Source organism: Dendrobates tinctorius, unplaced genomic scaffold, assembly GCF_039654945.1.
Source record: "Dendrobates tinctorius isolate UK_male_01 unplaced genomic scaffold, ASM3965494v1 ptg000064l, whole genome shotgun sequence".
NCBI classification, from domain to species: domain Eukaryota; kingdom Metazoa; phylum Chordata; class Amphibia; order Anura; family Dendrobatidae; genus Dendrobates; species Dendrobates tinctorius.
This window is the reverse complement of record NW_027361732.1, coordinates 2,929,382-2,942,522: the sequence shown is the minus strand read 5'-3', so window position 1 is coordinate 2,942,522 and position 13,141 is coordinate 2,929,382. Positions and strand designations below refer to the sequence as shown.

At 45.3% G+C, this 13,141-nt stretch overlaps 1 protein-coding gene across 2 annotated transcripts in view; it reads left to right on the top strand.

Moving 5' to 3' along the window:
- The window catches only part of ITM2B (integral membrane protein 2B), a 71,626-nt gene that overhangs the window by 39,338 nt on the left and 19,147 nt on the right, over positions 1–13,141 (top strand). Inside the window, exons 2-3 of one of the 2 annotated variants that reach the window (XM_073580243.1) lie at positions 903–1,028; positions 1,699–1,740. In XM_073580243.1, coding sequence (XP_073436344.1) covers positions 903–1,028; positions 1,699–1,740 — 168 coding nt within the window. The remainder of the gene's footprint in view (positions 1–902; positions 1,029–1,698; positions 1,741–13,141) is intronic. The other variant, XM_073580244.1, reaches the window with a different exon arrangement.

Here is a 13,141-nt window from a genome sequence, read left to right as displayed (position 1 = left end):
TCTGATCTAGCAATTGGTATGAATCCCGCTGATCTAATTATCTGCTATCCAGTTGTCTGGTAATGAAAGTTTTTGGCTGAAATTCCCTTTTTTGAAGGGAAGCTATCCTCAGAGAATGACCTGTATTAAAATAGAAATCCTGCAGTTCTTACACTGACCACTAGGGCTTTTTTAGACACTATCTTCCTGTTAGAGGAAATGCACGTGAACATTAGCCACAATGAGCTGACTGACCCTATCTGTTGTAGTGAAGCATCTAATGAGCACGTGCGAAGGTTAAGGGAGGAGGAGAAAGGTCAGCTGTGACATCACTTATTGTGATTGGTAGGTTATATCAGCTGTGTATAAATATAAAGGGATTACTTGTCATTGTAATTCTGTCTCTGCTGATAACAAAACTGCTGAAATATCTTGCTGAAAGGGGACAGTAAGTAGGAGTCTTAGAAGAGAAAAAAAAAAAAAAAAGGAACCAGTGTGAACATTGAGATTACCAATTTTGTTTTCTAATAAAGATCTTGTATGGAAAAAAAAATACACATTACAAAAAAAAGTTACAGAAGTATATCTTATAACCTGTTTTAAACTCTGTTGTTTCTGGTGATGGCTTCCCTTTAATAACTCGGTAACACACGAACTAGAATATCTGAATGGAAATGTGAACTCGGCCGAAGTACGAAATCAAACGTTCTTTTATGGACGCGATGCATTGGACTGGCGACGGGTTTCCCAAACCAAATTTGACAGCCTCATAGGAATCTTTCTTGAGATTCAAGTTGGGAGACTCTCGGCCAGTCCTTGCACAGATGTCTGAAGCCAGCCGGCTACAGCAGAGAGCTGAAGTCTGGATTACTGTGTATTTAATAAGTTCTTATCAATTCAAAGCTTTTTGTTTTACATTGCAGGAGGTGGAAGTTGTACCGCTTGGACAGAGACGGGCCTGGTGCTGGTGCATGTGCTTCGGATTGGCCTTTATGCTTGCTGGCATCGTCCTTGGGGGAGCTTACCTTTACAGATATTTTGTTTCCCAGGTAATTTTAACTTTTTTTTTTTTTTTTTTGTTAAAAATCTTGCTTGTGGCACTGAGAGCAAACTACAGAGCGATTATAAAGGGGAAAAGCGAACCCTTTGGGCTTCCATCCACAGGGCACAATGTTAAACTTTTATTTCAGTCATTTAATCTTTAGCAGTAGTACAAGCCTTTCATAGCTAACCATACACATTGGATGAAAGGTTCATGATCTAATGTGAAAGTAGACCGTTATCCAGCAAGAGAAAGAAGGATGTGACCATTTCAGGTCCCTGTTTATGCCATGCGATTAGCCGCTGACGGATCTTTGGTAGATGCTTTTTTTTTTTTTTTTCTCTATTCTATTGCAAAAACTTGCAGACTCAAATGATTGATGCACCCATGTTTACAGGGGAAGAGTTGGTAGTCTCTCCTAATAAGCAAAACATTTACCATAAGTTAGGACCAGGCAGGAATCGTTATTCCGTAGTTTGTCTCCATTGTCTAGATCCATACAAATTTTTCACATTGACATTACTGTGAAAGTCTCCAGATTTTATGACAGTGTAAGATATAAAGTGTCCTCTTGTAATGTGAGCATTGCCTAGTCATACTATTTTAATATATTCTTGTACTGTTTGCACTGGTGTCTGTGTTGTAAAATAACGTAGAATATGTCCCCTTTCACACAGCACCTTACAGCAGCAGCACAGCACCTGAGCGAGCTTGAAGAGGTATGTGCAGACGTAACTAGCCTGGTCTCCAGGTGCCTCTGTATATGAGGAATCCTAAACTTCTTGACAACTCGCCACCAACTGTATGCTCAAGATTGATTTGCTAAAATACTCTGCGCACATGTCAAAAATGTGTGCTTCAAGCGCTAGTAAAAATCCAGTACTTACTTATTTTTAATTTTTTTTTTAAGACCTTTTCAAAACCAGACTTTATTTGCTTAGCCTAAAATGCCATTCATTTGTCAGTGTTGGATTTACAATGTGTGGAGTAGACTCGGGAGTGGAGCTTCCTCCACACATGGTAGAAGTCATTTATGTTATATAACTGACATCTGTATCTAACAGCAGAATCCAGAGCTGAGCTGTGATCGCTGCTGTTAACCATTTACATGCTAGTGTCAATCTCTAGCAATGGCATTTAAATGGAGCTGTTGTGCATCGGCTCCCATCGATCACAGTAAACGTGTACACTCCTGATCATGTTGTGATTAGTAGCCGATAGAAGTGTTGATGGATTACCATGGCAGCCTTGGGCCTACTAAAGAAACCCATCGCTGCCATCTTTGTACTTCTTTAAGGCTTAGATTTAGGTCGAGTTTCTTAGGCGACAGCGATCTATATGCAGTGGCATGTAAAAGTTTAGATGCCCCTGGTTCAAAATTACTGTTTTTCTGAACAGTTAAGCAAGCTGAAGATAACATGATGTCTAAAAGACCTAAAGTTAAAGATGGCACATTTCCTTTGTATTTTAGGCAAAAAATATATATATTTTCATCTGTTACATTTTCAAAAATTACAAAAAGGTAAATGGGCTGATGCAAAAATTTGGCCAACCGGGCCAAATCGATAAGCAGTCACACGGAGTGTGTATGAGTTATATACTCCCAGACACTGGGTGCGGCCTTGCTCTCCATACACTTGTATGTAGCAAGGCCACGCCCTCTAGTCTGATACGTCACTACACGGGGCGTGTTCTCTGCTCAATACAAGTGTATGGAGTGAGGCTGTGCCCATTGGCCAGGAGTATGTATAATTCATACATACCCTCCAGTCCAAGTCAAAAACCGGCGAATCTCCGCAGACTTGAAATACAAAAATTTTGTGTGTGTGTATATGTATGTATATATATTATATTTTATAGATTTTAAATCGCCCACCTTTCCTCTTAATGGAAGTAAACACTACAGAAATAAGTAAAATTTATATATTTGGCATTGACTCTGTCATAAGTCTGGTATATCGGTATATAAAAGGTTTTGTCACCACAATACAGAATAGTAAAAAATGCAATAATAACCGATCAAAACATTATATGTCCTCCAAATTCTTATCAATAAAACAGCCAACTCGGGACTGAAAAAAGTCCTTACACCGCTTTAATAATGGAAAAATAAAAATCTTGCAGGTCTTGTAAAATGGCATCACAAACAAAAAAGGTAATTTCTGACAATGGGGACCATGGGTTAGTCTGCTGACACTAACCATACATCTTAAAAAAGCATTCCCATTGGTTTGTTTTCCTCTTAATATATAGCAATCATAATGTATGGCACTGTGTACACACTATTGCTCATTTTGTCTTTCTACCCAGTTAGTCTTTTCTCTGCTCCATGAACAAACAAGAAGTCTCATGTCCCTGCATTTATCACCCTATCCCCCTCTTCAATTCTTGACCAAGCTGCTCTACTTCTCCCCACTGACTTGGAATTCCTACCGGGAATTGACCTCCCGTTACTACATAGAGCTTAGAAGGATACAGCTAGTCAGTTTTCAATTACTTGATGTCATAGACCTAATGGCGAACAGAAGAATTTTCTGGATAGAAAGGCAAAACGAGCAATAGAAAGTGCTATATAATGGGATTATTGCAATATGCTAAGAGGATAAAAACTTGGGAGTGCTTCTTTAGCAAAAAAAAAGTTGGCTTCTCACTTGCTAGCACCAAGCCTCCTCAGTCTAGCTTGGTGGTCATCAGTTCATACCTTTTTCTAAGGCTGGTTTCACATTAGCGCTTTTTAAGCGCACGCACGGCCGGGGGTAGCTCCGCCCCCGAGCCGGCTCTCTGCCCGGCGTGCCCGCCCCTTGCTTGTAGCGCCGCCTCCTAGCGCACAGCGGCGCCTGCGATCGGCGCACCCTATCTTTAGCATAGGGTGCGCAGATCGTGCGCAGGCCGTGCGCTAGTTGCGCTTTGACCTGCGCTGCGCACTTTTGACGGTGCGCCGAGCACGCCGAAATCCGAAAAGTTTGATTTTGGCGCGCACGGCGCACCGTCAAAAGTGCGCAGCGCAGGTCAAAGCGCAACTAGCGCACGGCCTGCGCACGATCTGCGCACCCTATGCTAAAGATAGGGTGCGCCGATCGCAGGCGCCGCTGTGCGCTAGGAGGCGGCGCTACAAGCAAGGGGCGGGCACGCCGGCAGAGAGCCGGCTCGGGGGCGGAGCTACCCCCGGCCGTGCGTGCACTTAAAAAGCACTAATGTGAAACCAGCCTAAGTTTTACTTTTACAAGGTCCTTAGCTTTGCTTTGTCAGATGCAAGTCTTGGCTGTTAGGTGCTTTTGTGGTAACGGTACAATGTTTTTGCTATCCACACTCCATGAACCGCTTTAGCACATCCCAGAGCTCCTGTGTCCGCCCCCAATGAGGATTTTTGGTAATTGAAATCTTTCTCGTATCCTTCATTGAGATACACAGCAACCACCCTTGATTGCTTGTTCAGGAATACATTTGTTGTTTTTTTTTTTTTCCTCTGGATGGGGATATATATATATATATATATATATATATATATATATATATATATATATATATATATATATATATATATATATGTAATCTTATTTCATTTTTTTTATTCGGTCGTCCATGACAGCACCACCTGAGAGGGGATCCGCCCTTTAGGAACAGGAAACCTACAGATACAAAACGGGTGGCACCTCTCCCACGCATCAGTTGGTTTCCTGTTCCTAGAGGACAGGACTCTCTACAGATCGTCCGTCATGGAATCTTCATTGAATACCCAGGCCGGCTGACCGACCCAGGTAGCGAGGGGGTCTCCTACCTCGGTCAGTGCGGGGTCCCTGGAAGCGCCACGGTGGGGCTGGGTAGGTCACCACGGCAGTGGACGAAGCAGGTGGAGCAGGGGTCCGGTGGATGCCGTCTCCAAAGCCAGCACCTGGTATGTATGCCCCGGTGCGCTTCCCCAGGCCCGGTCCTTCCGGTCGGTGCTGTCCGGGCGCGGGGGGGGGGCTGGCACTCCGGGCAGGGCTGCGCGGCTCCTTCGCGCGCGCTCCCGCAGGGCTCTGTGAGCGGCGGAAGTGACGCGGCGGAAGGGGCGGAGCGATAGCGCCGGTACCGGAAGTCGGGTGCCGGCCGACCTCCGGCGCGCGCTGCGGGTGCATGCCAGTCCGGGGGTCGCGCGGCGACCCGGCGAAGGCAAGGGGGGCCGGAGCATGGGGGAGGGAACGCAAAGCCGGGTGGGTGGTGCTATGGCAGGTTGCCTGCTGACCCGGACAGGAGGCCATATAAGGCAAATGGGGACGCCGCTGGGGTGCTTCTGAAGGCCCCAGCAATGGATACGTCGGAAGCCCCCTTAGTCCAGCAGGACGAGGCGCAGGAGCGCCCGCAGAAACAGGCCAATACGAGTAGCCAGCAGAAGAAACAGACGAACTAGCGACCAGAGCCGCGAAAGTTCCTCCAGAAAGGACCCCCCTGCCTCCCTCCGTGATCCGGTACCTGCCTCATCTGCATGGGTAAGAGATCTCCGTGAATGTACCCTGATGCAGTGTTCCCTTATGTTCTTTTTCAGGGGAAGATGTTTTCCCGTAACCTGAAACACAGGGAATGTGCCCTCTGTAGTTCCCCCCCCTACCAGATGGCCACCCTAAAAAGTTATGCCAGCCATGCATACGGCAGACGGTAGGAGTTATTAAGGACAGGGAGTCCAGGGGTAGATTGTCAGGCCCTTATACTCTCCCCCGTTTATGCAGGTAGCGGAAGAGACACCTGACTTCACTTCAAACCTGAGAGACATGATCAGGGCAGAAATGAAAGCTTTACCTCAAAGAGAACCTTCTAGGAGAAGAGAGGCTAGTGGTTCAGGCTCGGAGGCCTCAGTCGCCCCTGGGAAGGGGTACAATTCCTCGGCCTCCTCGTCGTCTTCCTCGGATGAAGACTCTAGCCGGTTCTGCTTCCCCTTAGACCAGATGGACAGATTAGTGAAAGCTATACGGTCCACCATGGGGGTAGCGGAAAAAAACCGGGAACTCTCAGCACAGGACATAATGTTCGGGGGGTTGGACCCAAAAAAACGTAAAGCTTTTCCATTGAACGAAAAGGTTCAGAGCCTAATTGATAGAGAATGGAAGAGACCGGAGAAAAGGGGCTCCATGCCACCAGCCTTTAAGCGGAGATACCCCTTTGATAACCCGGTAGTAAACTGATGGGATAAAGCCCCGAAACTAGATGCAGCAGTAGCCAAAGCATCTAAAAAATCCGCCATACCGTTTGACGATATGGCCTCCCTGAAAGATCCGTTAGATAAAAAAGCGGATTCTTTCCTTAAAGGGACATGGGAGATGTCAGCAGGCGCGTTAAGACCAGCGGTAGCTGCCACCTGTACAGCCAGATCTATGATGGTCTGGCTAGATCAGCTAGATTCCGAACTAAGAGATGGAGCTTCAAGATCATCTATTCGGAAAAATTTGCCCATCATTCAGAATGCCGCGGCGTTTTTAGCCGATGCTTCTGCAGACTCTGCAAGAATGGCGGCTAAAGCCGCAGGTCAGTCTAATGCAGCGCGAAGAGCACTCTGGTTAAAATGCTGGCCAGGAGATATTCAAGCCCGGTCCCGTCTCTGTTCCATTCCCTGCGAGGGGGAGTACCTATTCGGCCCCGTCTTGGACGAATTGTTGGAGAAAGCTGGAGATGACAAAAAGAAATTTCCCAGTCTCCCGAACCCCTCTTACAGACGTCCCTTTGCCAGGAAAGGGTTTTTCCGGAGAAGGCCGTCCAGAGATCAGGGCAGATGGGATGACAAAAAAAGGAAAGGTACAGGATTCATGTTTGGGGGAGGGCGCCAGGAAGGTCCAGCTCGGGATACGAAAAAGCCGCCCCAATGACTAGTTGCCCCAGTAGGAGGGAGACTAACTGCCTTCTACCCATGCTGGTCTCTGATCTCCAATAGCAGCTGGATATTGGGGATAATAGCCGTGGGACTACGACTAGAGTTTTCTAGGGTTCCCCTTGATCAATTTAAAATCACCCCACTCAGGTCGTCTGCTGCAGAACAAGCTGCCCTGGAAGCCGAGGTTCATAACCTGTGCGCTAAGAAAGTCCTGATAGAGGTTCCAGAGGAAGAATGGGGGAAGGGATTCTACTCCCCTCTGTTCCTGGTCCGCAAACCGGACAGCTCCTTTAGGACAATAATTAACCTTAAGGCCCTCAACAAGTTTTTGGTCATACGTCCCTTTAAAATGGAAACGATTAAGTCTGCAATAAAATTGCTGTTCCAAAACTGCTTCATGGTGGTGTTAGATCTAAAAGACGCATACTACCATATACCCATCCATGCAGGCCATCAGCGGTTCCTCAGAGTGGCGGTTCAGTTGGATGGGTCAATTCGACATTTCCAATATGCGGCCCTTCCTTTTGGAGTGGCAGTCGCTCCCCGAGTGTTTACTAAGGTGATAGCGGAGGTCATGGCCCATCTACGTGAATCGAACATTCTGGTGATCCCCTACCTGGACGATTTTCTTATTGTAGGTAAAACGGCGAACCATTGTTTACAACAGCTACAAAAGGCAATGTCTGCCCTAGAACGGTTAGGATGGTTGCTGAACGTCAAAAAGTCCCGGTTGCAGCCAATGAAAGTCCAACAATTTTTGGGCCTAACCCTGGATTCTGAAAAACAGGAATGCCGTCTGCCTCCGGACAAGCTTGTTCGCCTCCATTATCAGATCCTGAACGCCTCCAATAACCCCACCATGTCCCTCAGAAAAGCCATGTCCCTTCTAGGCTCTCTTTCGGCCTGTATCCCGGCAGTCCAGTGGGCCCAGTTTCATGCAAGGAAACTACAGAGCGAGGTTTTATTACATCAAAAAGTCCTTGGAGGTTACTTGGAGGGTCAGCTAACCTTATCCCGTAACACAAGGGAGTCCCTAGAGTGGTGGTTAGACAAGGATAACTTATCAAAAGGGGTGCCCTGGGAGTATAACGTAACCCGCATAGTCACCACGGATGCTAGTCCTTACGGTTGGGGAGCTCATATGGATGAAATTTTAGTCCAGGACCAATGGCAACATCATCAGTTAGGAATGTCATCTAACCTAAAAGAATTGACAGCAGTAGAACAGGCGGCTAGAAAGCTCCTTGTGTACCTACAGGGCCATCACGTGCGAGTGTTCTCCGACGATCAGGTCACCGTGGCATACATCAATCACCAAGGTGGGACCCGTTCCAGACCCCTGATGTTTGTAGCAGAGCGGTTGTTCCATCTAGCAGAACAATACTTCCTATCTTTAACAGCATTGCATATAAAAGGAAAAGACAACATCACGGCAGACTTTTTAAGCCGCAATCGGCTAAAGCAAGGGGAATGGTCTTTAAACACCTCCATATTCAATCTGATTGTTCAAAAGTGGGGATATACAGAGGTAGACCTATTCGCCACCAGAGACAACACGCAATTGAAACAATTCTGCTCCCTGAATCCCAGAGAAAATCCTCTGGCGGTAGATGCCTTCCTGATAAACTGGGACTTCAAACTAGCCTACGCCTTCCCTCCCCTATCTCTTCTACCCCTGGTGATGAGGAAAATCAGGAAAGACAGAGCAAGGGTTATAGTCATCGCTCCATTTTGGCCCAGGAGAGCATGGTTCTCATGCCTCAGGACCATGTCGGTGTCCGATCCTTGGGTTCTGCCGGACATCCCGGATCTCCTGTCCCAGGGCCCAGTCTTCCATCCTCAGGTGGCTGGCCTTCATCTGACGGCGTGGAGTTTGAACGGTCATTATTAGAAGAGAAGGGTTTCTCCGCAGACCTAATTAACACCCTACTTAAGAGTAGGAAAATCATTACCACAAAAATTTATGTTAGAATTTGGAAAAAATTCCTTCAAAACTCAGAAGTAATCGCTGGGGATTCAGCACCTATAATGCAGATATTAGAGTTCCTACAAAAAGGTCTAGACATGGGACTCTCTACCAGTACCCTTAAAGTACAAGTGTCAGCCTTGGGGGCTCTGTTTAGCTGTAACATTGCTGGTAATTATTGGATAAGCAGATTCATTAAGGCAGCAGGTAGATCCAGGCCAATAATGAAGGATAGGTTTATGCCGTAGGACTTGAACCTAGTCCTCACTGCTATGACAGAGACTCCATTCGAACCTATCTCGTCGGCTTCCCTAAAAAACCTGTCCCTCAAGGTAGCCTTCCTGGTAGCTCTAACATCAGCTCGCAGAATATGCGATATTCAGGCCTTATCTAGGTGTCCTCCTTATTTACAGTTTAAAGAGGATAGGGTAATACTTAGACCTGATCCAGCGTACTTGCCAAAGGTAGTTTCTAGTTTCCATAGGACACAGGAGATAGTTCTGCCATCCTTCCTCCCTAATCCAACTAACGAAAAAGAAAGGAAACTACACACCCTGGATCTCAGGAGAGGCCTCATAGAATATCTGTCAGTCACCGATCCCTGGAAGAAAGATAATGCCCTATTTATCTCTCATCAAGGCCCCAGAAAAGGTTGTAGAGCATCAAAAAATACACTAGCCAGATGGATTAGAGAGGCGATTGCAATAGCATACACATCAAAGGGCAGGTCGCCACCCGGAAAGCTGAGGGCGCATTCCACCAGGGCAGTGGCAACCTTATGGGCCGAAAGATCAGAAGTCTCCATCGACCAGATATGTAAGGCGGCTACTTGGTTCTCTCCGAGCACCTTTTATAGTCATTATAGGCTAGACCTGGGTGCTTCCACAGACCTCTCTTTTGGTATAAGGGTGCTGCAGGCTGTAGTCCCTCCCTAAAGCTGATATTACTCTCTGTAAATCTCTCAGGTGGTGCTGTCATGGACGACCGAATAAAGTCTTAGTTACTCACCGGTTAACGGTATTTTTCGGAGTCCATGACAGCACCCGTATATTCCCTCCCTTTAGTTTAATTGGGGTGTGCACGTCTTTTTTCTTGTATATGCTCACTGGTGATAAAAGTTATAATTGTAAAGAATACTGTACATAAATCATGCATTAACCTTGGAAGTCCTCTTGTGCTCTATAATCCAACTGATGCGTGGGAGAGGTGCCACCCTTTTTGTATCTGTAGGTTTCCTGTTCCTAAAGGGCGGATCCCCTCTCAGGTGGTGCTGTCATGGACTCCGAAAAATACCGTTAACCGGTGAGTAAGACTTTTTTTTCATTCGTTCACTCTTTTTAGTTCTTTTTGCTACTGCTTTCTCACCAACTGAGGAGGCTTGGTGTTAGCATGTCCTACAATGAAGACCATGGTAGGCTAAATTCAGACTACAGATGGACCCCCCCCCCCATTTTCCTTCCCACAATTTGGGGTGCATCTAATGGTCTTTAAGATATGGTATAAGTCTGTGTTGGGCTGGGGTCACGCTTGCGAGTGTGATGCGAGAAACTCGCGCATCAATACCCGGCTTTCACCAGCACTCAGACTGGAGTGTGCAGCTGCATAGAAATACATGCAGCCACACACTCCGGTCCCGAGTGTCGGCGACAGTGCCGGTTACTGATGCGAGATAGTTGCTTGAGTTTCTCACATCACACTTGCAAGTGTGACCCTGGCCTTAAGGCAATAATTAATTAATTAAAAAGTTAAGGCTCATAGAAATGGGAGGAAAAAATGCAGATGACATGAACAGCCTATAATTTTAGGGGTAGGTTAATTTTAACATTGAGAGAGAGAATATCAAAAATAAAATCCAGAAAATCACATTGTATGAATTATATAAATTTATTTGCATTTTGCAGTGAGAAATAAGTATTTGATCCCTCTGGCAAACAAGACTTAAACAAAGGCAAAACCTTTGTTGGCAAGCACAGCAGTCAGACGTATTTTGTAATTGATGATGAGGTTTGCGGACGTGTCAGGAGGAATTTTGGTCCACTCCTCTTTGCAGATCATCTCTAAGATCTTGAGGTTGTCGCTTGGCAACTCAGAGCTTCAACTCCCTCCATAAGTTTTCTATGGGATTAAGGTCTGGATACTGGATAATCCCCTCCATGACCTTAATGTGCTTCTTTTTCAGCCACTCCTTTGCTGCCTTGGCTGTATGTTTTGGGTCATGGTCTTTCTGGAAGACCCAGCCATGACCCATTTCTAATGTCCTGAAGGAGTTTGTCACTCAGGATATTACAGTTCATGGTTCCATCCATTCTCCTATTGATGCGGTGAAGTAATCCTGTGGCCTTAGCAGAGAAAACCCCCCCAAAACATAATGTTTCCATGCTTGACAGTGGGGATGATGTTCTTTGGGTCATAGGCAGCATTTCTCTTCCTCCAAACACTGCAAATTGAGTTAATGGCAAAGACCTCAATTTTTGTCTCATCTGACCACAGCACCTTCTCCCAATCACTCACAGAATCATCCAGGTGTTCATTGGCAAACTTCAGACAGGCCTGCACATGTGCCTTCTTGAATAGGGGGACCTTGCGGGGACTGCAGGATTTTAAACCTTTACGGCGTAATGTGTTACCAATGGTTTTCTTTGTGACTGTGGTCCTAGCTGCCTTGAGATCATTAAAAGTTCCCCCATGTAGTTTTAGGCCCATCTCTCACCTTCCTCATGATCAATGATACCCCACAAGGTGAGATTTTGCATGGTGCCCCAAATCGATGTCGACTGACGGTCATTTTGTATTTCTTCCATTTTCTTACTATTGCACCAACAGTTGTCTCCTTCTCACCTAGCGCCTTACTTATGGTTTTATAGCCCATTCCAGCTTTGTGCAGGTCTATGACTTTGTCCCTGACAGCCTTATAAAGCTCTTTGGTCTTGCCCATGTTGTAAAGTTTAGATTCTGACTGAGTCTGTGGACAAGAGTCTTTTATAAAGGTGACTATGTAAGACAGCTTTCTTTAATGCAGGTAACGAGTTGATTAGGAGCGTCTAACTGGTCTGTAGGAGCCAGAACTTTTAATGGTGGGTAGGACATCAAATACTTCTTTCTTACTGCAAAATGCAAATTTATATAATTTATACAATGTGATTTTCAGGATTTTATTTTTGATATTCTATCTCTCAACGTTAAAATTAACCTACCCTTAAAATGATAGACTGTTCGTGTCTTTGTCAGTGGGAAAACTTACAAAATCAGCAAGGGATCAAATAATTTCTCCCACTGTAGTCCACTTGTGCAATTACAAGCAACTACAATGCATGTACTATTAAATAACTATAAAACAAAGGCAAGTAGAATTGGTCAAATATACAAATAATTCTGGTTAAAGTGACAAAAAAATTAACCTTATGCTGTATCCAAAGAAAGTGAGATAAAAAGCTAAGGGAGAATGTCTTTATAATATTGCAACCCTAATTCCAAAAAAGTAAGGATATCGTGTACAACGCAAAGGAAGCAAGAATGCAATGACTTGGAAATATAGCCATATAGTCACAGCAGAACAAAGAACACGGATCATAAGGTGAAAGATGGACACATTTTCATTTTATCTGGAAAAAAATTATTTAGGAATTGATGGCAGCAACACCTCTCATAAAAGATGAGACAGACAGGGCCATGTCTACCACTGTGTAGCATCCACTCTAATTTTTACAACAGTCTCGTCTGGGAAGTGAAGAGACAATTGCTGGAGTTTTGGGAGAGGAATATTGTCCCATTCTGTTCTCTTGTAGGATTCTTACTCCTCCACATTCCTGGATCTTTGCCGGATATTTTGTTTCATGAAAAACCAAATATTTTTTGTGGGTGACTGATCTGGACGGCAGGCAGCCAGTTTCACCCAATCTGTTGTGTGCAGCCAAGCTGCTGTGTTGGATGCACTACATGGTTTAGCTTTCTCTTGTTGACATGCCATCTTTTCCATGAAATGGATGATGTGTGGATAGGAGCATATATACACACACTGACCCCAATAATAGTTTTTACTCAACCCACAGAAAAACTAGTCCCCACTCTGGTTTGTCATTTGTTAGCCGAAATATAGGGGGTGTCATAATTACTGAGTACTAAGACCCAGAAATGCGTGCTCTTACCAAGCAAAGTTCAGGAAAATCTTTTCTCTAAAATTCAAATGCCCATAGTGTGCCGAAACCACGGTTAGTGTTCACACGTTTAGCATTACTGTAGCACGGAGAGCATTCTTAATTTACTGGGTGCTTGTCTACAGAAGCATGAGCTTGGCACAACATCCTGGGCACTT